General features: G+C 40.8%; 2 protein-coding genes across 2 annotated transcripts in view; one reads left to right on the forward strand and one right to left on the reverse strand.

Annotated features, from left to right (window-relative positions):
* Positions 1–2,259: 2,259 nt before the first annotated feature.
* Positions 2,260–6,772, forward strand: LOC138045463 (large ribosomal subunit protein mL43-like). The gene is made up of 3 exons (XM_068891980.1): positions 2,260–2,385; positions 2,464–2,570; positions 5,558–6,772. Exons 1-3 carry the CDS (start codon positions 2,279–2,281, stop codon positions 5,788–5,790), a joined length of 447 nt encoding a protein of 148 aa, XP_068748081.1. The 5' UTR covers positions 2,260–2,278; the 3' UTR covers positions 5,791–6,772.
* LOC138045454 (uncharacterized) overlaps positions 5,558–27,500 on the reverse strand; it is a 33,786-nt gene continuing 11,843 nt past the window's right edge. Inside the window, exons 7-19 of the mRNA XM_068891968.1 lie at positions 27,014–27,128; positions 25,447–25,597; positions 24,457–24,529; positions 23,233–23,302; positions 22,581–22,666; positions 21,543–21,666; positions 17,553–17,654; positions 16,133–16,275; positions 15,088–15,277; positions 13,518–13,946; positions 12,238–12,679; positions 9,063–9,164; positions 5,558–6,952 (exon numbers count right to left, since the gene is read on the reverse strand). Of these exons, the coding sequence (XP_068748069.1) occupies positions 6,933–6,952; positions 9,063–9,164; positions 12,238–12,679; positions 13,518–13,946; positions 15,088–15,277; positions 16,133–16,275; positions 17,553–17,654; positions 21,543–21,666; positions 22,581–22,666; positions 23,233–23,302; positions 24,457–24,529; positions 25,447–25,597; positions 27,014–27,128 (2,047 nt within the window). The 3' untranslated portion in view covers positions 5,558–6,932. The remainder of the gene's footprint in view (positions 6,953–9,062; positions 9,165–12,237; positions 12,680–13,517; positions 13,947–15,087; positions 15,278–16,132; positions 16,276–17,552; positions 17,655–21,542; positions 21,667–22,580; positions 22,667–23,232; positions 23,303–24,456; positions 24,530–25,446; positions 25,598–27,013; positions 27,129–27,500) is intronic.

Raw genomic sequence — 27,500 nt, forward strand, 5'->3', positions numbered from 1 at the left:
AACTGTGTGACTCGCATGTTGGCTCGCATGACTCGCAGCCATGGCTCGCAGACATGGCTCGCTGGCTCGCACATTGTCCTAACTCGAAAATCGTTAGTGATTTCCTTGGCCATAAAAGGCGAACAGGGACCCGACGACAACGTAAACGCCACAGAAGAAGAAGCATAATGCGCAAAAACAAATGTAGGGCTTTATTGCAAGTCCATTTTACTTCTAACCATCAACATTGCATTTAATGGCTGGATTTTCGCATATGAATGAAGCTCCTTAAATTGAAAATCGCCGATTTTCAGCCACCCCGCACTTTTTCCCAGCAGTTCATACATCAGTGTCTGTGTAAAGGAAGCACAGCCTGAATTTCAATTGTGAATATGCAATGAATTTATGCAATGTTGAATTGAGCATCACAAAAACTGGATGACGTTCTAGGCTTAACGCCAGTAGGTCCTCCGTTCACTAGCACTTTTTCCCGCCAGGTATACCTCAATTGTAATATGGGGCTGAAAGCACATCCGCGTCGACTTGGTAATAGGGCCTTTGCATGACCGTGTCACGTGACCTTGACACGGCTTCCATATTAAAAATCTCCTTAAATTTTTTTAAGCATTAAAATTGCTGTTAAATCTCTTACATAAATGTCAGTGGCCTCAAAATTGACATCCTTACTGATTTCATCACGCTCTTTCCATTTCTGGCATCTATTTTGTATCACGACCATTTTTTTATGATTGACAAGGTCACGTGACACGGTCATGGGCCTATAGGGAGCTTTAGCAACGACAAAGGCGACAGCGACGAGAACGTCACAAATTTGCATATTTAGTGGATACTGAAAAACAATAGCTTTCAACGCTCTCCACGTGCAGTTTTCATTTTTGTCTATCTCTTTGCGGTCGTCATAAAAAAAAAAAACGTGAAATGACCAAAGTTGAGGTTTTAGGGAGAACTAAAGTGAGCGTCGTTCATACTAGTTTAGTTCTTGAGGGTTTGCCACACCTTTATCAGGTTAAAATGCTTGGAATAGTCGCGAATTAAACTGTTGCCGTCGTCATTGCGAAATGATGATGCTCAGGGAGCTCCTCGGTTAAATAGCTCTTGGCCATCAATAGGCCGGATTAGTACCATATGACATAAATGGACAATCAGAGCGCGAACCACAGAGGGCCGCAGCCAGTATGACGCAAATCGAGGCACTCGCCTCAGTTATTTTTTCGTTTTTAAAAAAAAATAAAGCGTGATTCCAGTGTTATCTTTAAAATGTACTAGTCATAAACACCTAAAATACCTACGAAGAGAATTAAACCATGGCCATTGCCTCAGTCATAATTTTTTTCAGGCTACAGCCCTGCTTGCAATGTTGTTTTGGCGGGCCCCGCTTGAAGCGGTCCGGAATTGTCACGCGAACCGGAAATCAGGCCAAAAATCGCGCCATATGAAAGTTACAAACGGTTTTGTTGAAAACTCTCAACCCCCTAACCGTAACTCTAAACCCTAAGGGAAAGTTCATTTAATATGACAAGGGGGGAAGGGATGAAGATATTGAGAGGGGGGCTCCGAAAATTTTTAGGCACCCGAAGGGGGGGGCTCTGAAAAAATTGTTGGGCTAGGAGGGGGGACTCCGAAATTTGTATACTTCAAAACCAACACATGACATCATCATACAGATCGGATGGTTTTCAACTCAACCATTAAATGACCTGTGCAACTCAGCTATATCACTGGTTTACAGATATAACAAGTGTAGTCTCAGTAATTATTACACTCTTGTTCATCCCAAAAATGCTTTAGAAAATTTCAAAAATTAGAAATGCGCAGGGGAGAAAAGGAATTGAAGGAGGAGGGGGGCTCTGAAATTTTTTCGACTACCAGAAGGAAGGGAGGGAGGAAGGGGGGGGGGGGGGGAGCTGCTAAAATTTCAAGCTTCGAGTTTCAATATCTTCATCCCCCCCCGCCCTTTCCTTGTCGTATTAAATGAACTTTCCCTAAACCCTATAAACCTACAATTGTAGGTCTAGGTTAGGCTAACACTAACCTCACCCTCGCTTTAGCAACGCCAGTAGTGAAAGGGAACTAAACCAAGGGAAATTAACATCAGTTCGAAATAGAGGGGAATTCGAAATACCCGAGTTCGAAATAACGGGGTTCAGCTGTATATATGTTATATGTTAAATTTTGAATTTTTGAATCCTGAAGGTTATCCAATCTCCAATTTTCCTCCTTGGTTCAACAAGCGACATTCCATGTCTCTTACTTGACGCATTTGGGCGATCCAACGAAGATGGCGCAGATCGAAATTCCTAACAGAGTGTTCGGGCGATTTGTTCGCCCTTTGCAGAGATTAGTGCTCAATTATTGTAAGCATGGAGGAAGCAGCAGAGGAATAAGGTACCGTCTTGACTGTTAAAATGGTTTTCTACTTCAAAGTGTTGTTTTTTTTACCGTTTTTTTGTGGATCTCTGGCAGAGAGTATATCGACAAAGAAATCGTGGAATTTGCAAAGAACAACACCGAGGTTGCAATTTACGTCAGAGAACGGAACGGCAAACATCCCAGGATTGTTGCGAATTTTAGTAAGTTTTTTTATGGATTTATGGATGCAATTGCCACTTAGATTTCCCATGACAGGCTGGCGAGGGCGACGTAGCAGCTTTTGTAAGATACAACGTAAGTTGCCTGCAACTCAATCCCAAAACAGAGGACTACACCACAAATAAATAACTCTTGAAAAGTAATTCCACAATTCTAAATGATAACCAGTCTGCGAGAGCTGCTTTCCTATATTATATCGCAGGAAGTCTCCACTGAACTTGATCACTAATTTCCAGTCCCCAGTAAGACAAAGGGTTATGCTATAAGTAAATAAATAAAGTAATGGCAGCACAAGCATAGATAAAATTAAATTAGCTTTAAAGTGCTACTACGACCAAAAAAACAATTCTTTTTTCTTTGGATTTCAAAACTATGTTAACTAAACACTAAGTAACCCAAGTTGTAAGTTCTGATCTTGAAAAGACACCTGTTTATTTTAACTGGAATTTTCTTATTTATTGGTCCGCCATTACTAACTTTAAAATCTTGAGATAACTGGGTCGAGGAGAAAATGACGTCAAAGGTTCACTAGTGTAAGAATGCAATGCAATGCATGTGTACGCGGCTTGATTAATATGCAGCACGGGAGTTTCAGGCTTTCAGACTTTTAAACCTGTGTTTTGCATACATGATAAATTGCGTTTACACACTGAAATTTTAAGCTAGTGAGTAAGTGACGTCATTTTCCTTAGATCCAACCCTCTGAGGTCCAATCGGCCACTCAGCCACTCAAAATAAATAGCCTTTGGATAAAACTCAAAGCTCAAAATTTTGCCAGTTAGGTGTTAAGGGAAAACGCTTTCAAAATCTGAAGAAAGAAAGGAAATGATTTTTTGATCATACTAGCACTTAATTAAACAGTTAATGTTAAGGAGGCTCGAAATAGTTTCTTCTTTTTGCAAACAAATAAACATATTCTGCCCTTAGACACAGTTAGGGTAATCACATCAAGACAAAATTTGGCCAGGGTATTAAGTGCCCATCGCAGTTTTCTCGCATTATATTTCCTCCAAAATAACGTAACCATGGCAACGATATTAGGCATTTCCTTAAGCATATATTGCCTTTTTTGTAGAAACAGGACAGTGAAATCTTCCCATTTAGCATTACCAAATAATATTAGAAATAATCTCTAAAATATTTAAAATTCAACAAAATCAGTAGGCCAGTTTTTCAGAAAAATCAGTTTTTTTAAAATGTCTTTAATTTCTTTTTTCAACTACAGAATTTTTTTAAATTTGAAAGACAACAGTTTTAAATTAAACTAAGCTAACATGAAAAACATGAAAAAAATTCACTGTCCGGAAGCAGAAATAGAAACGAGTAAAGTTGCAGGGTTCGTGCAACTCCTTGAAGTCCTTGAAAAGCCCTGGAATTTAATTTTGGACTTCAAGGGCGCTTGAAAACTGCTTGAATATTTGCTTGGGTGAAAATTGTTGAGATTGTATCATGCTAAGTTAAAAGAGACATTTTAAAAACTGAGCCCAAAATTGACTATTAGGGAAACATTAAAACCTAAAATTAAAATGTCCATGCGTTCACTCAACTTGCAGGATGTGGTAAGGAATATCAAGGTAGGCTTTTTTGGCAAAGAAAACACTGAAACACCATGTATGGCATAGAAATCTTGTTATAAAGATTCCTTGAAAACTCCTTGAATACTCCAGGAACTTTATGGACAAAATCCAGAACGAACCCTGAGTTGTAAAATCAGGAAAAATGAGGGGGTTACAAGATCAGCATTTACGCATGCGTCACCGGCTCATTCGAGTTATAGGCCAACACAAACGGATTTAAGTGACCATTAAACTGTTTGTGTAGAATTTTCGTAGTTTTCGTGAGTAGGAGATGTCTATTTATATGCCATATGCATAGCAAGTTGAGCGGAATTAGCGGTATTTGTTTATTTCTGGTGACCCATTTGAATCATGAGCTGACACGAGCATCTTACGAATTGGGTGTGTGGCTTACGCACACGCGCGCTCGCCTGAAAACCCATCCGAGCCTCTTCAACTACCGTAAGTAGGGTAAGTAAAGTAGATTTAGATGAAATTTATTATTTATACTGTGTAAATATTTTTCTGCTTGAACATTTGTAAATACACCGTAATAAATTCTTATGGTAAGTTTTAAATAAACGATAAACACTTAACAACTATTCACCGCAGTGGAGATGGCTAGTGATGGATATTTACTGAGCTGCAAATCAGTATATACGAAAACAGTGAGATAATATGACCCCAAAATATGATTTTTAACTCATCTATTGCTCCAATGATTACAATAAATTATTTTCGGGCGGAAATTCTTCGCGAGTTGCTTGGAGATGAATAGTTAACAATTATCCTGCCGTAGGCCGAGTTGGTTAAAATCAGGCGATATTCCGCAAGATTGAGCAGGATAATTGTTTTATTATTCAACACATTGATGACAAAGCACAATTTTCTACGTTTATTGGAAAAAAAAAAAGATGGAAAAACTACCATTTTTCTCCGCGACACTCAAAATTACGTATATCGCAGGATATCTGGGCCCGGTTCCTCGAAAGCCGATTAACTTAATCCAGGATTAGCGTAAACTTTTGTTTCACGTTTTCAACTTTTTGGTGAAAATTTCTTTTGCTTATTTTTGTTTTTCAAGATTGACGTCTTCTCATGTAAAGTTCTGCCGAAAATCTGCGTTGAACAGCATTTGGGAGTAGAGAAATAAACTGCTTGGTTAATTTTTAATCTTAGATTAGCGTTAATCGGCTTTTGAAGAACTGGGCCCTGTTGAGTAACTGTTAAGTACGCACGACGAGTATTGAGCGCGCTATGACCATATTTGGACATTGTCACAATGTGTTGAATAATGACAAAGGATAGTTAGAGTATGAGTAGCCAATCAGCGTGCACCTTCGACGCTATCCACTGTTTTAGTATATACTAACACATTATAATGCCACTTTTTGTTTTCCCTTCTTTTACAGTAAATGGTAACAGCAAAATTGTAGAAGTGAAGAACAAAACACCTGAAGAAATTGAGCATTGGTTGGAAAGACTGAGACATGAATCAGGGGTTAAAGTGCAGAAAATAAGAAAGTTTTGGCACACAGAGAATCCTTCCATTCAAGGAACATGGACTCCCTTCCTCAACAAAGCGCCGTCTTTGAGACGATCCACTGTAAATAGTTTAACAAGGGAAAAGCAGATTAATAATTGATCCAGTAAGTTAAAGGCTACTTTGCAGTCACTGGTGTTTTTCCTGAAATTCTTGTTTCTTTTGTTTCAAATTTCTTTTAAGTGTTTGTATAGGAAAAATGAATTTTAGAATCCCTTATTTTCACCTTCAAATTCCTGGGTGTGGCCATCTTGAGTAAATGTGGCTTGTTAAAGTGCAACTGCGGCCCAAAAAATTTCGAGCGTTGCACGGCAACCGGAACTTGATTTTTGCATTATTGGATAGTGCTTTTCGCCGAAAGTTACAAGCAAATCGCTTCCGTAATGTGTAAAAATCCCTTAAGCGTAATAGTAAAAATACCAAGCAAAGCATGCATGATGGTATTGAGACTTACTCGTTTCCGGCTCGTGCAAGTTTGAAAACTTTCAAAACAACACTCGTGCCTACAAATCACGAAATTACGCTATTTCCCATAAATACACGTGTAAGCTGGAAGACTACTAACAGCCTTCACGAGGAGTGCAGAGGATGACGGGAACAGCAACAAAAAAATACTTGATCGCACGTCTCGTTTGCGCGAATCGTTTTTTGCGAGTGTTTTCTGACGTTTCGTGGCGTTACTGCATGATACCGTGTCCGTCGCTGTTGGGCTTTCTCCGTATAAAGCTCCGTGCTGAGGATCATCCAGCGTCTGCACTGATTGGTTTAGCACTGCAGGTAACCTTGCTCTTAAGGTGTCGATATTTTTAAAGCAAGTTGTTGTTTCTGATGAAACAAAACATCGAAAGCGCTCATCTCAGAGCGGAAACCTCAGCGAGGTAGGACCGGAGGGTGAAATCACATCCCACAACGCACTACGTGTAATGCAATCATTTCTCCACACCATCGTTGATTTAAATTTCTGTTTCCAAATATCCAGATGATGAGACCTAAGCTTGTTGCGTTTGTACTGGCAACTAATGTAGAATTTGAATATCTTGCTCTTAAAAATCTTTTACCCATTAAAAAAATATGTGCAAACGCCGCTCGCCTCGACTAGCTTTTGCTTACTGCGGGCAGCGCATATTTCCGTAATATTTCCTTCTTCTGTACAAATGAAGGTTGAAATTTTGCTCCGAGTTCAGCTGGAGTATATCTCGTATCGAAGCTTGCAGTCCTTGAAAACTCCTCTGTGTAAAAATCACTTAAGCGTCACTTTCAGTTTCTGAAAGAGCAAAGAGGTAAGAATTAGGACATCTTACTCATCGAGTGCATTTTAAGTAACCTTAAGTGGCTTTTACAGGAATTATTACACCAAATCACAAAAGTTAGAATCACCTTTTACGAGACGCTAAGGCTTACTCCTTATTTTTTTCACTGGAAACCCAGCCCACCCAAAAAAGTGAAAAGCGTTTTGTCCAATGAGGCAGCTCCTCGATATAAGTGGTCATTAGTCTTCTTCGCGGGAAGAGGAAGAGTGGTTTTCACTTCAGCCAATCACAATATCCGCAGACTTCAATGAGCCAATCGTAACGCAAAGGTGTGGCAAGATATTTTTGAACTAATCACTGCCTTTATTGATACGAAATCATAGAAACTTTCTTTGACTCCACTCACTGAAAATAACTATAAACCTCTTTGAACCATGATTACATTACATTTGTTTGTTCGGTTAAAGAGACAGAGATCGAAACGTCAGCCTTTGATAATAGTAATGAACTTAATTTAAAGTGCTACTATGACGGAAATCTGTCAGTTTTCGCCTCGACTTTTTCCAACAGGAATTTAGTAACTGTGTCTAAGGCCGTGTTCACATTGGGCCTCGACTATGATCGAATTATAATCCAATGAAGTTTGGAATGTGTTCACATCAACTAATTACAATTGTAATTGAATTACAATTACTTAAAACAACCTCAAAGGGGTTGTTTGAAGTAATTACAGTGCGTAATTGAACAGAATGGCGAATAGGTGGTTTGCAGCTAATCTCTAGAGACACAGATACCAATGCTGCAATGCACAATTGCTAGTGGACGAACAAAAGGAGCTAATGAGAGATCTTTGGTTTTCGCCCACCAACACGGCAACGATGACGTAACGTGAAAACCACCTGTACGAGGTGGTATGAGCGGACTAAACTTCTAATCGCTTTATGGAGCAAAGATTTGGATTTGTCTTCTTCTGTTCTTCTTCACGCCTCAAGCATGGTGATCATAATCGTGGCAGCCGTGCGATACGGCGCTCTTTTTTCTCACACTGCGAAGTTACCCTGCCTATCGTAATTGAATTTTCACAGGTTGAACAGAAGAAAATTGAATGGAGTATGATTGCCTGAATTATACTTCAGTTGATCATAATCAACGTTGAGTGTGAACACAATGCACAAGGGGGAACTAATAGGCCATTTCCGAGTTCATGTCTGCCTCTTCTTCAAACCGAGTCTACGTGCCAAGTTTTTGTGATGGTAATTAGTTCTACTTTACATCTGAATGAAAATTAATTTTCATAACAAAAACTTCGCACTTGGACTCGCTTTGAAGGGGAGGCAGACATGAACTCGGAAATGGCCTATTGTGCACACTACTCATAGAAATCACGCCAAATCAAATGGAAATGTTGGTTTCTGTGGAGAGGGGGAAACTGAAGTACCCGGAGAAAAACATCTCGGAGCATAGTAGAGTCCCACCGGTATTTGACGCGTAGTCTGGGAAACGAACCACGACATGACATGAACACAAATCCATTTTTAAAGGCGGCGAAATACGAGATACAAAAACCCTCAACTTGGTGCGTAACATTGTCTCGTTGCAAGTTTGGGTCGATGTCTTCCGTTTTTCACCTTGCATGATCAATTTGTCGCGCAACAAAAACATTTGTTGCGGGTTGAAGAAGTTGTTGCGAAAAGTAGAGCGCAGGTCTACTCTGAGCAACAAATTTTGGCTTTGTTGCTCGTTTTTCATCAAGCTCACAACTTGTCGCGCAACAAATGTGCTCGTGTACTAGCAAATCAATCAATCAGCACCCTGCATTTCTTCAACCCATAACAAATGTTTTTGTTGCGGGTCAAGTTGATCACGCAAGGTGAAAAACGGAAGACATCGACCCAAACTTGCAACGAAACAATGTTGCGCGACAAGTTGAGGGTTTTTGTATCTCGTCTTTCGCCGCCTTAAACGGGACCCGAATCAACTACCGGCGCAAGCGCTCGCGTCACTGGACTAACTGGCCTTCTGGAACCAGGTGAATTGTCACACAAGACATGCAAGTCATTGATGTGATTAATCAAGAAAGAACAAACAAGAGAGAACAAAGAAGCCTCACAGCTATAGACATACCATGTGACATGTCTCCTTTCAGGATCTTGGTTATCCACGCCGCTCTGTACTCATTTGCGTCTTTCTGTTTGTCTGCATACGTTCGATTAGAACGGCTGGAATCTGTGGGGAGGTCGTAAAATGCACTCAAATGCTTTTGTAATTGAATTTACTTTAAAGCAGAAAACAGGCTATAAAAGGAAAAAAAAATTGACTCCCTGACTCCCCTCCACTCTTTTTTATTTTTCTCTAGCCTGCTAGCCAGTGGTCTTCCCCCCCCGGCTTTTGGGATGTTATCGAACCCTCCCCCCTCCGAAGAAACTTTACGAGAAGCGTTAAGTGGCTCCCCAAAGAGGTAGCAAAGGCGGCCAAGGCTCGTGAGTTGTTACACGCGAGAAGCGTTCTTTCTCGCGTCACCCACGAGATAATAGGGAGCTTTAGCAACGACAACGGCGACGGCAACGAGAACGTCACAAATTTGCATATTTAGTGGGCAAAAACAATAGCTTTGCACGCCCTGCGCGTGCGTTTTTCATTTTTGTCCATTTCTTTGCCGTCGTCAGCAAAGCAACAACGTGAAATTACCAAGTTTGAAGTGTTATGGAGAACGTCAGCACCTGGAGATAAATTTTCATTTTTCTCCCCTAAATTAAGCGCCGCTCGTAACGGTTTCATTTCTGAAGGACTGCCACACCTCTGTCATATTAAAAAGTTTCGAATAGTCGCGAAGTGATCGCAATAACGGGAATTTATGTTTTCACATGACGTTCTCGTTGCCGTTCCCGTCGTCATTGCTAAAGCTCCCTAATATCACGAAATAGAGAGGATTCTCGCGGGGCGAACTGTATTCAATAGACCTCTTTAGCTTGTACATTTTGTTTTCCCATTTCAGACCACGTGATGTTACTCTAGGGAAAACTTTCTTTCAAATGTCGTCCTAAGCACGTGAATATGTACGCATAACTTATGAAAAAACAAAAGGAAAATTCCCTTGAGAACATCACGTGGTCTGAAATGGGAAAACAAAACGTACAAGCTAAAGAGGTCTATTAGAGTGCAGCGCTCCAAATCTTAAAGTGGTGCTATGATCAAAAAATCAAATATATTTTTCTTTGGATTAAACACTGTAAGTGACCAAAGTTTTAAGCCTTTATTTAAAAAAGAAAGCTGTTTATTTTAACTGGAACTTTCCTATTTAATGGTTCGCCATTACTAACTTTAAGATCTTGAGAGAGCTGGGGCCTGTTTCTCAAAAGTCCCGAGACTTTACGGGCCATTTTCGGGTGTCACAATTCCCTTTGTATCTCAAGAACGGAGAGGATTCAAGTCGTCAAACTTCACAGTCACTTTTCTTTTTGTTACCTTGAAAACATGTCAAAGGATCGGCTTTCCAAATCAAGCGGCTGGCACTTTCACAAATGGCTTTTCGGGCCCGAAAAGTTTTCGGGACTTTCGAGAAACGGGCCCCTGGATCGAGGAGATAATGACGTCAAAGGCTCACTAGTTTAAGATTAGAGAGCTTAAGCACGCGCGTTTTTGAGACGAGGACGGCAACCGGAAGAAAACATTTCTCGTGCCAGGACAGTGGTGTCTCCCAGATTTTTATACGAATCATCTCTAATGGCGAAAAGATACTTAACAATATAAATGTGGTTGTGTGAAGACAAGTTAAAAGGGAAGACAGCTCACTTCCGGTTGCCGTCCGCGTCTCAAAAACGTGCGTGCTTAAGCTCCCTGATGCAATGCGTGTGTAGGCCGCAGAATTAATATGGAGCACGGGAGTTTTCGGCTTTCAGACTTTTAAACTCGCTGACACGCTGAAGTTTTCAGCTAGTGAGCCTTTGACGTCACTTTTCACTTTTCCCTGGAGCCAACCCTCTGAGGTCCAATCGGTCAGTTTTGAATGTGAATAATGGCGGACCGTGAAATACAAAACTTACACTCAAAGTAAACAGCGTTTGGATAAAAATTAAAACTCAAAATTTTGCCAGGCAGGTGTTAAGCAAACATACTTTCAAAATCTGAAGAAAAAAAAAGGAAGCGATTTTTCGATTACAGGGGCACTTCGAACGAAGTTTTCAAATAATACTAGGCAAGGTCATACTTTCCAAAAACTGAGTTTGAGTCTCTGAACAATGCTTTACTGTTTCCACGGCAACAGTCGGGAAATGGAGGAAAATTGCTCACAACCGTATTAGCCCATTTATCCTCTTTTCTGACAGTTGTAAACATTTTAAAATTAAATCAAGTGAAGCTATGATCTTCGCAGTTATGAACGCAATTTTTACAATTGCGTAGAGAAGCCTGAATTTTTCAGGCTTCTCAACGCAATTGTAAAAATTGCGTTCATAACTGCGAAGATCATAGCTTCACTTGATTTCATATCCGCAGTTCATATATGATTCATTTCATATACCATTTCATCATTGATTCATTCCTCACGGGACCATTAGAGCCCGCAGATGGCCAGCTCCCAACGTCAGTGGCTTCATAGCTCAGTTGGTTGGAGCGTCGCACCGGAATCGCGGGGTCACGGGTTCAAACCCCGTTGAAGTCCTGAATTTTTCAGGCGTTCATAACTGCGAAGATCATAGCTTCACTTGATTTCATATCCGCAGATCATATATGATTCATTTCATATACCATTTCATCATTGATTCATTCCTCACGGGACCATTAGAACCCACAAATGGCCAGCTCCCAACGTCAGTGGCTCCATAGCTCAGTTGGTTAGAGCGTCGCACTGGAATCGCGAGGTCACGGGTTCAAACCCCGTTGAAGTCCTGAATTTTTCCGGCTTCTCTACGCAATTGTAAAAATTGCGTTCATAACTGCGAAGATCATAGCTTCACTTGATCTCATATCCGCAATTCATATATGATTCATTTCATATATCATTTCATCATTGATTTTAAAATTAATCAATGTTGGCCACCCAACTAGTTTAGCTTCTAAGTTATTTTGGGTGACCAGTTACTGTATTTTCGTTTGTCTTCGTCTTAGATTATTATTATAACATACTGTGCACTAGGAAAAAAACTCTATTTCTGATGAATAGATATCGAAGCGTTCCCATACTGAAAAGACCGACATTGTTGTAATCCTTTTCCTGTGGAGTTAGTTAACTAAAAGAGGTACGAGTAATTGAGGGTATGACGTGATTCAGAACTCTATCGGTGAATTAATAGATCCTCACCGTTGACTGTTGACAGCACTCTGTTATGGTCTGCTCGCGATCTTCTTCTCTCTGCCACAATTTTCTTCGCTTTGTCCCAAAATCCTGAGCTCGTCGCGATCTCTGTGGCATCTTGGCAGATGGATGGGCCTGGAGAAGTTGTCCGCGTTTCAAGGCCTGAGGTTCCACAATCGGAAGAAGAATTTGCGACCCCGGATTCTACAGAAAGTTCAGCTGTCGAAAGGCCAGTGTAGTAAACATTAAGTTGACTGGAGAATGAAAACGCATCTTCAAAGCTGCCAGTTGGTTCCACAGAAACACTTGCGTTCAATTCTGTTTCGGGTGTGGTTTCCAGAGGCAGAGATGTTTGGCTCCCAAAAAGATGAGAAAGAATGTTTTCGGTACTAGCAGAAAATCCGTTGCTTTTAAGAACTTGTCCGGTTGTTGATGATTCAGCTTGATTCTATGAAAAACATAGAGGGAAGTGTGAATACTTTTGTACGGAGGGTTTTTAATAAATACCGAAAATAAAAACGCGACCAGTTCGGTTTTCTTCACATTAGCACGCTTGGTTAGACCTCGTTATGTTGTCAGCCAGTCAGAGATAAGCCAAGGGCTAGCGCTCGAAACGTCAGCTTTTAGAATCTCTGTACGGTGGCCAATTTACATTATCAACTCCGTTGATAAAACCAAATTAGAGATAAACCAAGACTAGGAGCTCATCACTACGAAAAAATAGCCATAGTACCATCACTTTGAGAGATTATCTTTTTACGCCCGGGTGTTTTAAGAATCATTTCCTCGGTTTTTTTCTCGTTTAATGATTACATGTATACGTTTGATGTAGACTGAAATATCGAGTGTCGATTGGCTTAGGGGCACGGCTATATTTGGCGGGAAATCTGTTCCATAAAGAGACAGTCATGGTTTAGGATTTATACATCGCACACATCACAAAGTCTTGTGGCGGTTTACAATTCTTCCTCGGGTGAGATCGAATGTCAGCTTGTAAAAAGCTGACGTCAGTCTGCGGTTAGTCTAAAGTCGGACGTCAGTCAACGGAAAATACAACTACAAGGGAAAAGAGGAGAGTTAAGAAACTCTGGGTCAATAACTATTGACTTCTTACTTGAGACGTAGGCGGGACACAAATAGACAATAAAATTGTCCAATTAGACTAGTACATGTTATTAGTGGGGGTAATTCAAAACGCGTGTACGCAACTCGAAATTAGTCTTTTTTTCCTACAATAGTGCTCAGCCAATTATTTGAAGTGCAACTTAAAGCTCTTGTGCACCAACCTCTGACAATCTGATCTCTTGCCAAGCCTCGGGACCCGCTGACTGTGCTCGCACTGATTTCAGGGGCTCAGGTTCTACTTTGAAATGCCGATACTTGGTGAGGTCACTCGATCTGGACAGAAGCGACATTTGGCTGTTCTTGTTTTTAACTTTATTTGCTGTCAAAGGGCCAATGTCATGCATAGAAAGCTGACTAGAGAATGAAAACATATCTTCTTCATTGTTGCCGCGTAGCTTTGCAGATGCGTTTGCCTCAAGTTCTGTTTCAGGCGTTGTTTTAGGACGCAGAGATGTTTGGCTCCCAAGAACACGAGAGATGACGCTTTCGGTACTAGCAGATAAACCACCATTTTCAAGACCTTGTCCAGGTTTCGACGGTCCATCATTGCTTTCAAGATCTTGTTTGAGTGTCGGTGATTCCCCTTGATTCTATAAGTAAAAAAGAAGGAACTACTATACTTTTTTGACAGAGAGCGTTTTTAAATTGAATTTCGAAAATAAAAACACGCCTATCTCGGTTTTACGCGCATTAGCAAACTTGGTTAAAAAAGCTCAAAAAAGCCGGAAGAAATTTTGTGGCAGAGAACGGCGACGACAGATTTCCTTGTAAACCAACTAGATGCTCGATGAGCGTAAACTGGGCTGCCTGTGGTACGTCTTACACAAAAACAGATAGCACTGAGTTGGGTGGTATTGAACTGCAGCGTTCCAGTTATTTTTTTCGAGTGGGGGGTCACGTATACCATTTGAGGGGTCACCCAGACGTCGTGCCAGCAGTGGCCCTTTGGCTCACACGTTCAAACACACGTTGAATTATTTTGCACTGTCCTGTCCCGTTTTGAGGCCTTTTACTTTTTTAAGCTTTGATACTAAATTCAGTTCAAAGCTGACAAAACACGCTCTTGAGAAAAACTCACTCGTTTCTTCTTTAAGCAGATTGCTCTGACGGACGTTTTCCTGCATGTCATGCGTGTCTTGCCGTTGCACTATGCAAAAGTTTATTCCACACACTTAGGAAGGACTGAACATGTTGTTCCCGCTTCATAATTCCTCTTCTTTTCAGTCTAACCTGATGCCAGGTCAACACTTGTTTTGGCTTTACGTTTGCACCAGATAGTATTGCAAAAGCCGAGAGTTAACGGTAAAAGGCAGATGAAGAAAACTCTGAATTTCGAATTTTCAGGGAAAGCTTAATGACAATCGATCTTAAAAACAGTAAAATTTCTGCAGGTCATGATGTTCTGTGAAAAGGAAGAAATTGATCACTTGCTTGGCAACCACAGTGGTGCACGTGATCATCTTGTGTTAAGGGTCTTGTTTACATTGAATGAACTACAGGGAAGAATGTTAATCGTTTGTCGCTTTCAGAGTTAAACAAAGTACTTTTTAGCTAAGAAACCTCCGTCTTTCGTTTTTTACAAAAAGAAAAAAATAAACGGAGAAATCCACTCATTTTCTGACTGGATTGCCATATGGCAACCCAGTAATAAGAGAAGTACACGTTTTTAACGGGGAAACTCGAAACGCGTGTATGCAACTCTTCGTGCATTAATAAGCACTTCACACCAACCTCTGACAATTTGATCTCTTGCCAGGCCTCGGGACCCGCTGACTGTACTCGCAATGGTTTCCGGGACTCAGGTTGTACTTTCGAATGCCGATATTTGGTGAGGTCGCTCGATCGGGACAGAAGCTGCATTTGGCTGTTCCTTTTTTTACGTTTATCAGGAACCTGTCTGGAAGGCTGAGTACCTGAAGGCCTGCAACGTGAAACAATTTATAACTTTGTTTGTTTCGCGGCCATTATACCATTATGGTGGCCAAATGCTGGAAAGTTTCAACCTCAGTCAGAAGCCAAGGGAGAGATCCTGGGAACGACGTTGGGAAAGCGGTCGGGTCGGGGTGAATTAACGAAAAACCGCCAACCGCCGATCGGTTGGCTCATTTAACTCAGGATCGGATAGCGGTGAGCGAGGTAGAGAGTTAAACTGGGGTCTTAGATTTTGGGGTGACGTCAGGCCATAATGGTGCCCCACAAAAAATGGTAGCCACGTTTGTACCCTAAACTAACCCTCCGGGATTTGAGACCTGTTCTAGTGAAAAAGGAAATTCTTATTGTTTCGGTGAAAAAAAAATGACCGGTGATCACGTGCGCGAAAACCGACATTAGGGAACTTAAGCACGGGAACTTTTTGAGCCACGACGAAACCTGAAGTGAACATTTCCCATACAAGGACAATAGTATTTCCCATATTTTTAAACAATCGCCTCCAACAAAGAAAACGTACTTAAAGATACAAGCGAGGAACTGTTTCCGCTTTTAACGTATCTTGACACAACATCGTTTCCAGGGTCCCTCTTCTTCCCTTTCCCTGGAGCGGGGCGTGGTTGACGTTTTTTTTAGCACGTTAACCGACGCTGCGTAAATCCAGTCGCCATCTTGTATAACAGATTGGAAGGGATTGACCTTTTTTTTCCTTTTTCCCTTTCTCTCCACTCCCTTGTTTAGTCAAATGACAAAGATCATCCAGTATGGCGACTGGGTACTCAAACCACCGCGGGCTACCAAGACACTTGTGCTCAGCGTCGACAGAAACACTTAGATACAAACATACCTCGAAGTTCTCTGATGAGACGCGATGGAGTGGCAAGGAAATGGCATCTCCTCTGAGGACTCTACGCGGGCAACACTTGCAGAGGTGGTATGTTCGACGCAAGACGGTCCCGCCTCGGCATCGTGCCTCGCAGAGTAGGGATTCTGAAATTTTGGTTTACGAATTCCGTAAGACATGGACAGCGATAAGTTTCTAAGGGCGCTTTCCTTTTGTCAGAACTGACCGGTCAGACCCGTCCGTTTGCAAAGAAAATGCAGCAATTTGAAGGAACACTTGCATGATAATCCCTCCCATTCTTCTGGAGGAGTATCTATCATCCACGAAGTGTGTTAATTTGAAGGCGTCGTAGTGTTAGTCCTGACAAATTCCCGGTCTGGCCGGTCAGTTCTGTCAAATGGAAAGGGCCCTAAGTTTTCTATCGGTGAGAATAAGAAAGTCACGATCCACGAGAAGCGAGAAGGGAACCGAGGAGGCCTGGTGCGCGCGGACATTGCAGTCTAATTCTTTGGATGTCACGCAAGCTCGAAAAACTGAAGGAGTAACACAATATTGCCTGCATTATGTACACGTTACTACATCAAAGACGTAAGTTTAACGGAAAGTGATCATTGCCGTTTTCCAAGCAACTTGAGGAATTGCAGAGGAGCTTGGAAATAATCAAGGCCTGAACGGGACTGGAACCCGTGACCACGACAAACTGCGATAATCACTTTTGCTTAGATTGACATACCCGCAGTTGAAATATATGATATCCATATATTCAGTATCACACCAATCAACAATGGCGGGATATGATACGAACTTGGAACTTGTCTAAGCAGTGTCACAACCTTTATCCGGCCTTTCATTCCCACGATCGAAACGTTCATTCTCCCAACTAGTACCATATACTTCTTTGTTGGGTGGTCATGAGAATTTGGTTATATCGAGATCACACCTCTTAAGCTGATAGTAATATTCATTCTCAATACCTGTCAGACTGACAGTTCAATGAAATTGCGAAGAGAATTTACATAGCGATTATACTGGGGGTGTCAAATGGTTATAACAACTAGTTAGTTTGGTTTGGCTGTCGAAAAGCTACAGATCCACGTTTGAAGCAATGCTGTAAGTCCCCTCCGCGATCGTGAGCTCTGCGATGGCTAACAAGTCCAACTGCGGATCCACAGACTTTTGGACATCTATCACAGGGATAGCTTCCAGGCGCTGACATTCGCTCCTTGTGGAAGTGACGACGTTCTTTGAATTCTTCTATTTGGCGCTCCTCAAACTTGGCCACACCAGCCTTGACCGCTGTCCTCCATTTAGTTTAGTCCCTAGCATCAATGTCCGATTTGCCGCATTTGGCCAGTAACAACTAACATTCACAAAATCAACCTTTAGTTAGCCGAAGAATCTTCAACAAGATACTTTATCTCACCGTCTCTAATAGTATTCCATATCGCCATCGCATCCATTTTCTTTTAAGAGATTCACGAAATTCCCCACTCATGTAGACAAAGAAGATGCAAACCATTATACCCTAAAAAAGCGAAACGGATAAAACGGATTTTAGGGAATCTATAATTATTTTAGTGAATCTAGTGGGGAGTAGTAGAGTAGCCTCCTACGCAGACATTCTTGTGACTCGTCACGCAATCTTTCCTACTCAACGAACGCTGAGAAGGAAAGATTCTGCGCACTAGGCTAGTAGTGTAGTGGACTGCTTCCCAGCGCTCCGCGTTCGAATCCTAGCACGCGCGCTCCAGATTTCACTCAGCTTTCAATCCATTTGAGGTCGGTAAAATGTTGCAACACGATCTCTTCCTCAAACGAAGGGTTATCCTTCATTCTCAGTTTGCTCTAAATGAAGTATAATCCTCCATTTAGATTACTCTGTCCCAGGACGTGTGGTAGCAAATAAAAAGAAAAATAGTACAAGCAGTCCCTGGACAGGATTTGAACCCGGAGCACCCACTTTGAAGGAACTGATTTTATCCACTTAACCACGAAAGATCAACTGACTAAAAAATGTGCCGATTATTTTCCAAAACTAATTAGTGTATATATTTAGACTTAACCATTATTCAGCAATGATTAATAAACCCCATTTACACGACAGGAAAAAACGGCAAGGCAAGGATGAAAATTGGCAAGGATAGCTAACATTTTGGTAAGGCAAGGATTGTTTACACATACATCTTTTTATCCTCGCTAAGGTTGTTTTGGGCAAGGCTATTTTGCTCCAGGCAAGGCTTAACATTGTAACAGAGCATGCGCACTTTGCAAATTAAACATGGCGTCGAGCTTGTTGATGTTCGTAAACTCCTTACTAAGGGAAAAAAAGGATGAAGAGAAACGCAACAACGTGAAATAAAGAAACAGAAAAGTGAGCAACTGAAGAGGAAAGAGCGTTTAATGAGATACCGTGGCTGCCGTAGGAAAAAACGGTTGCTTTTCATGCTCGCGATGTCAACACTGATTAACTCTTCAAGGGAACGAAACATCTGGATGAATCCTAAGTCAGATGACTGGTTTAGAATGGTTGACAGTACCTTTACTCAACAGCAGTGGTATGAGAATTTTCGTGTCACAAAAAAGACGTTTACGTTTATTCTTGGTGAAATCGAACATGAAATAGCAAGACATGACACTCCAATGCGAAAAGCCGTTCCAGCGAGGAAGTAGTTAGCAATGATACTCTACTACCTCGCCCCTACGTCCGAGTACCGAACGAGTACCGACACATCAAAGATGTGTCTTTTGCCATCATTAAAAGTCTCCAGTAAGTGAATCCATTTGTACAGGAGGGGTAGCTCCTCCATCCGCGACAGCACCATCACTTTCAGCATCACTCATAACCACGAAATCATTAAACAAAAGTGCATCACCACAGTATCCTTACTCCCTCGAAACAAGTGCGGAACCTCTTACTCCTTTCACATGATGGTCTATGTGCACCCTGCACATACCCATGGCCAATCAACAGTTTAATATAAATTTTAGATAAAGCAAAATGGAATTACTATGATGCATGTTGACACCTTCCGAATATGACATGTTGCCTTCCTCAGTCTGGTCAGTACTTGAATCAAGGACCATAGGTAGCGAAATGTTAGCCCTGTGACTCATCATGCCGTCCATTTTATCGAAGAATTTCCATTTTCGCTCGCGAGCTCTCCCACTCTTCTTTGTTTTATTTTTCTCCTGTTTATACTTTTGACAAAGTTTCCGTATTTTGCTTATAATCGCCTTTACATCACATTTGACGCCCATTGAAAATAGAAGAGACGCTGTCTTTTATAATATTCCATTTTCTATAACCAGTTCTCAGAAATATTTACACTGACTGATCCGTGAATGTCGTATAAAACTAGGTTTCCTACCTTATTGCTCAAGTTGCATTTGTAGAGTCTTGTACACTGACGTTTTCTCCTTCGGAGTTTATCCAAGGAAAATTGAATAGTTTCCTTAGCCCAAAGGTACATTAACTTTCCTACCTCATCGTCAGTCCACTTCCCTTTCTCCGCCATTTTGAATCTACTACCACTTCTGAGCATATGTTGTGGAGCTGTGACATGCGCAGATTGATCAGAAATTGGCTTCTAGGCAAGCGGGAACGTTTACACTTCTTTAAAAACGGCAAGGTGCCAGTTTTCGTCCTTGCCTTACCGATTTCTTCAAAAACGGGTCAACCTCTAAACGTGGTCCCAAAACCGAAATTTAAATTGGTACGGCAAGGCATCCTTTGCCGGTTTACACTACACAATTTACCCTTGCCTTGCCTAGAGTAAAAGTTACCCTTGCCAATTTTCATCCTTGCCTTGCCGTTTTTTCCTGTCGTGTAAATGGGGTTTTAAAAAGCTTGATTTTAAAATGGTTAGCTTTCTCTTGAAGTTTCGTAACCGACATTTTTCACTGTGTAAGCTTGCCTCTTAGCGAGTGTTAATACACGTTTACAGCGGCACTTTTGGAAGAAAACATTATTGACAACTTCGCAATCAATGATGTGGTAGTCCAGTGGTTAAGTGAAGGGGTTATTAATTACACGTTCCCAGGTTCGAGTTCTGCGAGTCCAGACATTGGGGTTTGGCTTTTAAAAGAAATATGTTCATTTCCCATGATCCCTATCAAGCTTTCATTGTCCAAAATGAACGATAATACTTCACTTGGAAGAAATTGGCAATTAAGAATAATCCTTCAATTGAGGGGAACACTTGGTTGGTAAAATGAGTTCCAGTATTGAGAACAAGTTGTGCGTGCAACGGCATTGGAGTGGCGCCTAGGCAAATTTCCATTTCGTAAACGGTCGTTGCCAGTTGGACAACACTTAGAACGATGTTGACTGTTACCTTCGTCGTTTGCAAATGAGGAAAAACATACTTAATTTAGGACTAGATTAGCAACGTATGTCACTTAAAATTTTGAAAAACTTAGGAAAGAACTTAAAAAGTTTACAAAAAAAAAAAAAAATTAAAAAGATTTGGGTGAACGGATCCCACTCGATTCAATGGGTGAAGAGGAAACGCAATAAACCACTAAACCACTACCGGATTATCCACTCTAAGCATCGCAATTTTAAAGTATTTAAATGAAGCTAACCCTAACAATTCGTTGAAAGCTATCCGAATAAAAAGGCTTGCCTACGAAAAATGGCATCCATCGTCAAAAATGGCAACAACCGTTTAGGAAAAGGAAATTAGCGGCGCCTAGCCCTGCCGTAGTAACGGCAGAGCTCATTGAAAAAGGAGCCTTCACGGTTTGCCTCTTGTCTTCGTGAATCTCGAGAATCACGTGTTTCTGGGAATCCAGCGAAAAGCATTTCCTTGACCAATCATATCATACGCAGGCAGCCAAACCAGCCAATTATAACGCGAAGCAAATTTCGTTTACATCAGGGTTTTGTATCGTTTTTAATTATCCACACTAGAGCTCTCCAATGAAAACAAAAAATGTTGTGGGAATCAAACCGAGAAGGGGCCTCAAGTACGCTCCATCCAGAATAATGCGTTTTCATCTGAACAAGAATACTTTGGGTCGCGTTTTGGTCAATAGTCCCCGATGAAACTACCTGAAAAACTGACGAAAACGCTTTGAAGAAAGGAGAATTGAAAACTTGGGAACTATGACATAGAAAGCTTTGAAAAAAGCGCTAGTTTGAAAGGGAGAAAACGGAAACTTTTCAAAATATGACGGACGCCGATTGCAATGCACGGGAGAATTTTCATTACTTGTTTACGTCGTTTTTAAGCGTTCTAGTGTGGATATGAAAAAAAAAAAGGACATCGCTGTGGCAAGCGTGGTTGAAAATGTTTTGCTTTTCTTCCCTTAGATTAAAACAGAGAATTTTGTAACGCATCAGCGTTGAGGAGACCTCAATTCGATCGACATGTACACTACATGCAAGGTCGTACAGTATCTAGTTCTATACCTGAAATGAATCGAGCACAGCAACAAAGAGATGATAAACAGAGCTTCTTTTAGGTTGGTAGAACACCAGGAGGTCGATTAATCCAAGAAGAGTAATTAAAATCGCCGCAGTCTTTGCACTCTTTCTGATGAAAGAAAGAATCGAACATCATTTCATTGGAATGAGAAAAAAGATAAGTTAAGATAGTTAAGTTAAATATCTTATTTAAATCCGACATTTTTATGGAATCAGATTTTAGCCAGAGTACGTTGTTTTAGTTTTAGATGGCTCATCCTGGCTGTGTCGACGTCGTCACGGCCTCGTTGCCAGTCGAGGGAGGAAGAGAGAAGACCCTGGAAACGAGGTTGGCGTCTTTGTTGCGTATGCCTACTTCGTTGTGTTGAGCCAACCTCGAGTGTCTAAGCCGGCAAAAACATTGTTTTGATCAAGCTCAAAATATTAGATAAAATTGTTTGATCTACATGAAACAAGTAAAATTCAATGAGCCCATCAAGGGGAGCCTCTATTTCCACTAATTCCTAGAGCCAACCCTTTCCAGAGTAAATTTATTTGTAGGAACAGGTTTTTCCCGCGACAAGTATCATATTTCCCTTGACACTGAGATAGCTCTGTTTTGATTGCCTTTTACAACAGTGGATGTGCCGAATCTCCAAGGGAGGCGTTCTACAAATAAATCTACTCGGGAAAGGATTGACTTCAAGGCCAAGTATGGGAGATGGAAGCTCCACTTGATGAGCTCAACGCACAACGCAAATACAGAGAGGTGGCTTAGATGTGAGATATATTTCTATAACAACGACGTTGAACGAAAATGTTTGATCGTCTACACACAGCGCGAGGTCTCGCAGACTTGCCCAAGGCCAACCTCGTTCCCAGGGTCTCTCTTCTTCCCACCCTCTCCAGGGAAAGGGAAGAGTAGAGACCCTGGGAACGAGGTTGGCGCAAGGCGACACTGTACCTCGTGAACTGTGTTCGTCAAGGCCTCGGTAGAACTAAAAAAAAAAAAATCATGGAAATGAAAAATATAGCCATACTCACTTAACTGCGTTCAAATGCCTGGTTTGGGTATGTCTCAACTTTTTGGCAAGCATCACAACGACATACACCGCGACTCCGATATTAATCTGTGGAAAAAATGAAATTTTTAGTTTTTTTGGTAAAGAAAAACTTAGAATTAGAAACACTTTTTATTTGAATGTTTGACCAAGATAATCATCTTTTTTTGGACTTTGTATACATGGCTAGCGAGAAATAACAAGACCCTCTACAAGTGCTTACTCGGACTGAATATTTTGTGGCGCACACAAGACATTCGCATAATTATAAGAAGCTTATACGAAAATTAATTCTAAAAAATGACACTCTATTGCTAGAAAATAAGGAAAAACATTTACAACGAGGGATTGCACGCTCTTTCACGGCTAAGTTGTGCTAATTGTTACACAGTTCGCTTGATATTGGACGAAATTCCTCGGATTTTTTCGCAAAATTTCGCGGAAACTTCATCTTTGGAGTCCTTTCATAGAGGAAAAATTTTGAGTTCTGAACACGCGCATTGAGTTTTGAGGTCATTTATCCAAGTGCGAGCGTACTTATTGTCCATGGCGTCAGTTATTGACATGGTATAGGCTACCTATAGCCATTTCCTCTTCCGCCTATTTGACTAATACACTGCGCATTTTTTTCTTACCAACAAGAGGATTGTAAGAGGAACGTATAGCATCAACATGTCAGTGAAGTGACTGTGACTAACCCAGCATCTGTCAGAAGGATATCGAGATCAAAGAGAACATTTTAGTGTTTGTTACTTGAGACGAACCTCGGAATTTATGCAAAGAGAGCGGCAATACCAACGAAATCGCTGTTTGGATTAAAATAGCGATTATGAAAACTTGTCATATTGTAAAGCTTACAATTACATTACATTTTGTCTCTATTAAGTTTAAATCTCTTCGAGGTTTGGGTTTTTTAGGCTCTCCCAGGGGGTAGAGGTGGGGGGGGGGGGGGGGGTTCCTTGTTCCCTTTAAAAATTTGCTTGAGTTCCCTTGTTCCTGAAATTACTTCCAAACTTGCTCTCTTGTTCCCTAAGATATTTTGTCTTTGGCGGTTCCCCTGTTCCCCAGTTCAAATTAACCCGCATATGCTCCCTTATTTTCTCAAACCCTGGGAGGGCCACACTTTTGCCTTGGTAGCTTCATTTATGTGCTCAATGCTACAAAAGTAAGACAACAACACGAATATCAGACGCGCAAACTACTTTATTACGTAGGAAAGACTACCCGAAAACGAAAGCTCTGCTTGCAGGGTAGGTATGAAGAGCCTTTAATTTATAAGTAAAAATGGGAATGTAAAGTTCATTCTTATGTTCGCTGCAGACGACGAAGAGAAAATGTACTGAAATGCACGCCGCAGGTGGAATGCAATTGCTTCCCAAAGTTTTTACTTAACATTATTTTATATTATATCATATTTTGTGATCATGTCCTTGATATGGCAGTCGTTAAAATCTACATCTACATGTTTCAGTTATCGGCGAAGTCCCCTACTTCATATGGCTGTTTCTACTAACTAAGGTGGCCTCATACATCGCTCTCCTTTTGAGACATCTCTACGAAGCCGGTGCCGTTAAAAAGCACAGACACTCTACTCTTTTCGATTAGCGCGCGTGGGTTCTTTAACGTCAAAGAGATTACGAAGAAGAGTTTTGACACGGAGCCTACGGTTTAAAATCATTTTCCGAGAAGGCCTAAGTACAACCATTTTCAGTTGGCAGCATCTTCTCCTCAGATATTTCAAGGTCCTGAGTGTTGAACTGGCAGGGGACTTGAGCCCGCAACATCCCGCTCGGTAGAATTCGATACCGCCAGTTGTCGCTTAAGTTCTCTAATTGATGTAAAAGAGTTTTGCTACTAACCTTTCACTGACTCTTGCGATCATAAATTGCAAGTAAGGCAGGTGCACACAGAAAGTCAGAAATGCAGAGAAACCTAAAAAAATGAAACAAAGTTTTTTAAGGGTGTGTTTGAGGACGTCCACTTAAAAGCTTTGCCAAAACGAGAGGAGATTTATTAATCAGAGGAACGATTAATGTCTGAACAAATTTTCAATGATCTTAAGTCGATAAGGAGGTGGGCCCACCGGGTAAGAAGACGTTATGAGCGAAAAGAAAGCGATTATTGCAATTCCCGCAAACTGTTTCGTTGTTTTACATTCATTCGTCAAAATGGCTTTAAATATTCTCTTCACAAACTACACTAATACGGAGAAAGGTCGTGGTCAGGAAAGGAAATGTTCTTCTTAATTAAAAAAGCAACTGAAATGTACAATTGCTGGTGGACGAACAATGAAGCTAATAACAGTTCTTTTGTTTTCATCCACGAACATGGCGGCTATAATGACGTAACGTGAGGATTCACTGTTATGTGGTCACTTTGGTTGCGGTCGCATTAAGGAGTTATCAAGTTCTATTGTTCAGTGTTCCCCCCTAGGGATACACAACTCCAGAGAGTTGACACTAGAGTAGCGTCAACACTAGTGTTACACTGTGTTTCTCTCAAGTGTCGCCGCAACAATTGTCGTCAAAATTGTGTATTTGGTCATTTCGCCGCGTCAGCAAAAGCAGCAAAGAAATGTACAAGGAAGCGAGTTTTTCCCCATTTAAACAAACAGTCAAAAGATTAAAACAACTGAGATTCTTCAAGTTAATTATTCCTGTTTGGGATGTAGACGAAGATGATCGATGATAGCATTCGTGACAATGACGAGGCCGATGATTGCGCCAACAATGAAAGCGAACAGCGACAATAATGAGAAAGGGAATAAGTGGTAATTTCGTCGTTTCTGTCACCTTCTCAGGGATGGCGAATCTTCAGTTATATTTCATCAAAGACAGCAATAAACTTACCCCAACCGAAGAGTAAGTAATACCAAAGGCAGAAGTCATCGTCAAAGGAAGACTTGAGCATGCGCACTAGAAAAATCCCTTCATTTAGCAGCCATGTGACTTCTGAAGCTGTAAAGTAGCGGTTCAACAACCAGAATGCATTGCAAAGCATCTGAAAATCAAAGTGCTCTGTAAGCCAATTGATTCATTGTGGAATTCAAGTGCACTATTTCACGGAAATAGCGCGATTTTTTTCCTCAAATAAGGCAATTTATGTGTACTTTTGGATATAAACCATTTTTAACGATTCCATGCTGCTGCAACAAAAAAGCCATTTACTACGCATGCACACTAAGAGAATAATGACCTCTGGCTCTTTTCGAACCAGCCAAGTAAGTCTACGACTAATAGACTTCCGGTTCTGCTGCGTAGTTTCAAAAATTAGAAACAACAAATTACTAAAATGGATTCCAACTACGACTGTACGTAGAGTAAAACTGAACCGAAGTCATTTTTCTCGATGTTGACAAAATGGTGTTCAAAAGACTAATTATATCCTTTTCAAGTAGAGATTGTTGAAACATTTCATTATTGGTAAGATTTTAAAAAAGTTTGGCAAATTGTAGACTAATAGTAGACATATTTACAGAGAGGATATTACATGGCCGCGCGGGGATACGAATTTTATTTTTGGGTTCACCAGTGAGCGCAGCAACGAGTGAGGGATACTATCAGCACGGGAAGGTAAAGTTCGTATCCCTAAGCGACCATGTAATGTTCTGTTTATGACATAGATACTGATGAGATATCCAGATTTAGAACAACTTGTTTAATTCGGTGGTCACCAACCGCTCAAACATGCATCTTGGGTAACGTGAAACAAAATATTTAAGTTACGAAAAACTTGCAAATCACGACAGGAACTCTTGAGTAAGAGCTTCCCTACGCACTATATCCTTGAGCAAACCTTTGCGCGCATCTTTCTATTTTTAAAATTAACCCTTCAGCAGGAGACTCACATTTATGTCAATTTGCACAATTTGCTAACGTTGTTTGTGCTATTTTTGTCTTCGTTTGACAATAACTTCATTCTGATCGGCCATTCTAAACAGTGCGTACAGAGCCGAAGAACGCGTGGCGCTCGAAAAATAAAAAAATACTTGCAAAGGTTGACTCATCAGGTTTGTATGGGAGAGGCAAGCTCCTACTCATGAAGAATTTCAATTTGAGCCATAAAAATGTTAATGTCGTATAGAACAGTTATATTACAGGACAAATCCCGAAGGGGAAGCTCGCTTTTTATTGGCCTATCGTGTTATTTACCATAACAACCCCTATATCCTAAAAAGTGAAAGAAAAAATATCTTCACTGCGCGCGGTAAAGGTGTAATTTTTTGGTAAAAAAGGAAAATGTTAGAATTTCATCAGTGTTTATATTATAAATTTATTTTCTGAATCTCCTCTAGCTGATTAGTCGTGATTTTCTCTGCTTTCTCTGTAAAACTATTTCCTGTTTCAAAATTCTGGTTCCAAATTGAGTTACGTTATCTTTAACCCCAAATGAAAATGTACGCATTGAAAAACTTACTCTGTTAGATACATCCTCTTCCATTTTTCCATAGTAATAAATAAATAAAGTTAAAATACGAAGAATAAACGCAAGGATCAAATTTTTGTGAAGGGTGAATCGATTGTAATTTCTCCTGCAAAAAAAAGAAGCAAAAAAGAAAAGAAAAATAATTTAAAAGTGGTAACATATCTGTTCGGATGAGCAGTAATGTGTAAAAACGAGCAGGAGTATTTTATCGGGTTTTATTGAGACGAGGCGAAGCCGCGCGTTTTCCGACCCAATAAAACACGTGATAAGAGTTTTGTTTCAACGTAACGGCTTCAGAAACATTCCACAAAGAGCGTGTCCCTCGGGAGTCTGAACAAAGGAAAAATTGGTTTTATCAAACGTGTTGATAAAGATCGAATAGACCATTTTACAGTTGTGTGCTTAGTCACCTGGCCTTCGAATGAAAGTGAGGCTGGAGTTTACCTTGCTTTGATAGAAACCCCACTGCTTTTCTTAT

The sequence above is a fragment of the Montipora capricornis genome, chromosome 1 (assembly GCF_036669925.1).
Source record: "Montipora capricornis isolate CH-2021 chromosome 1, ASM3666992v2, whole genome shotgun sequence".
NCBI lineage: Eukaryota > Metazoa > Cnidaria > Anthozoa > Scleractinia > Acroporidae > Montipora > Montipora capricornis.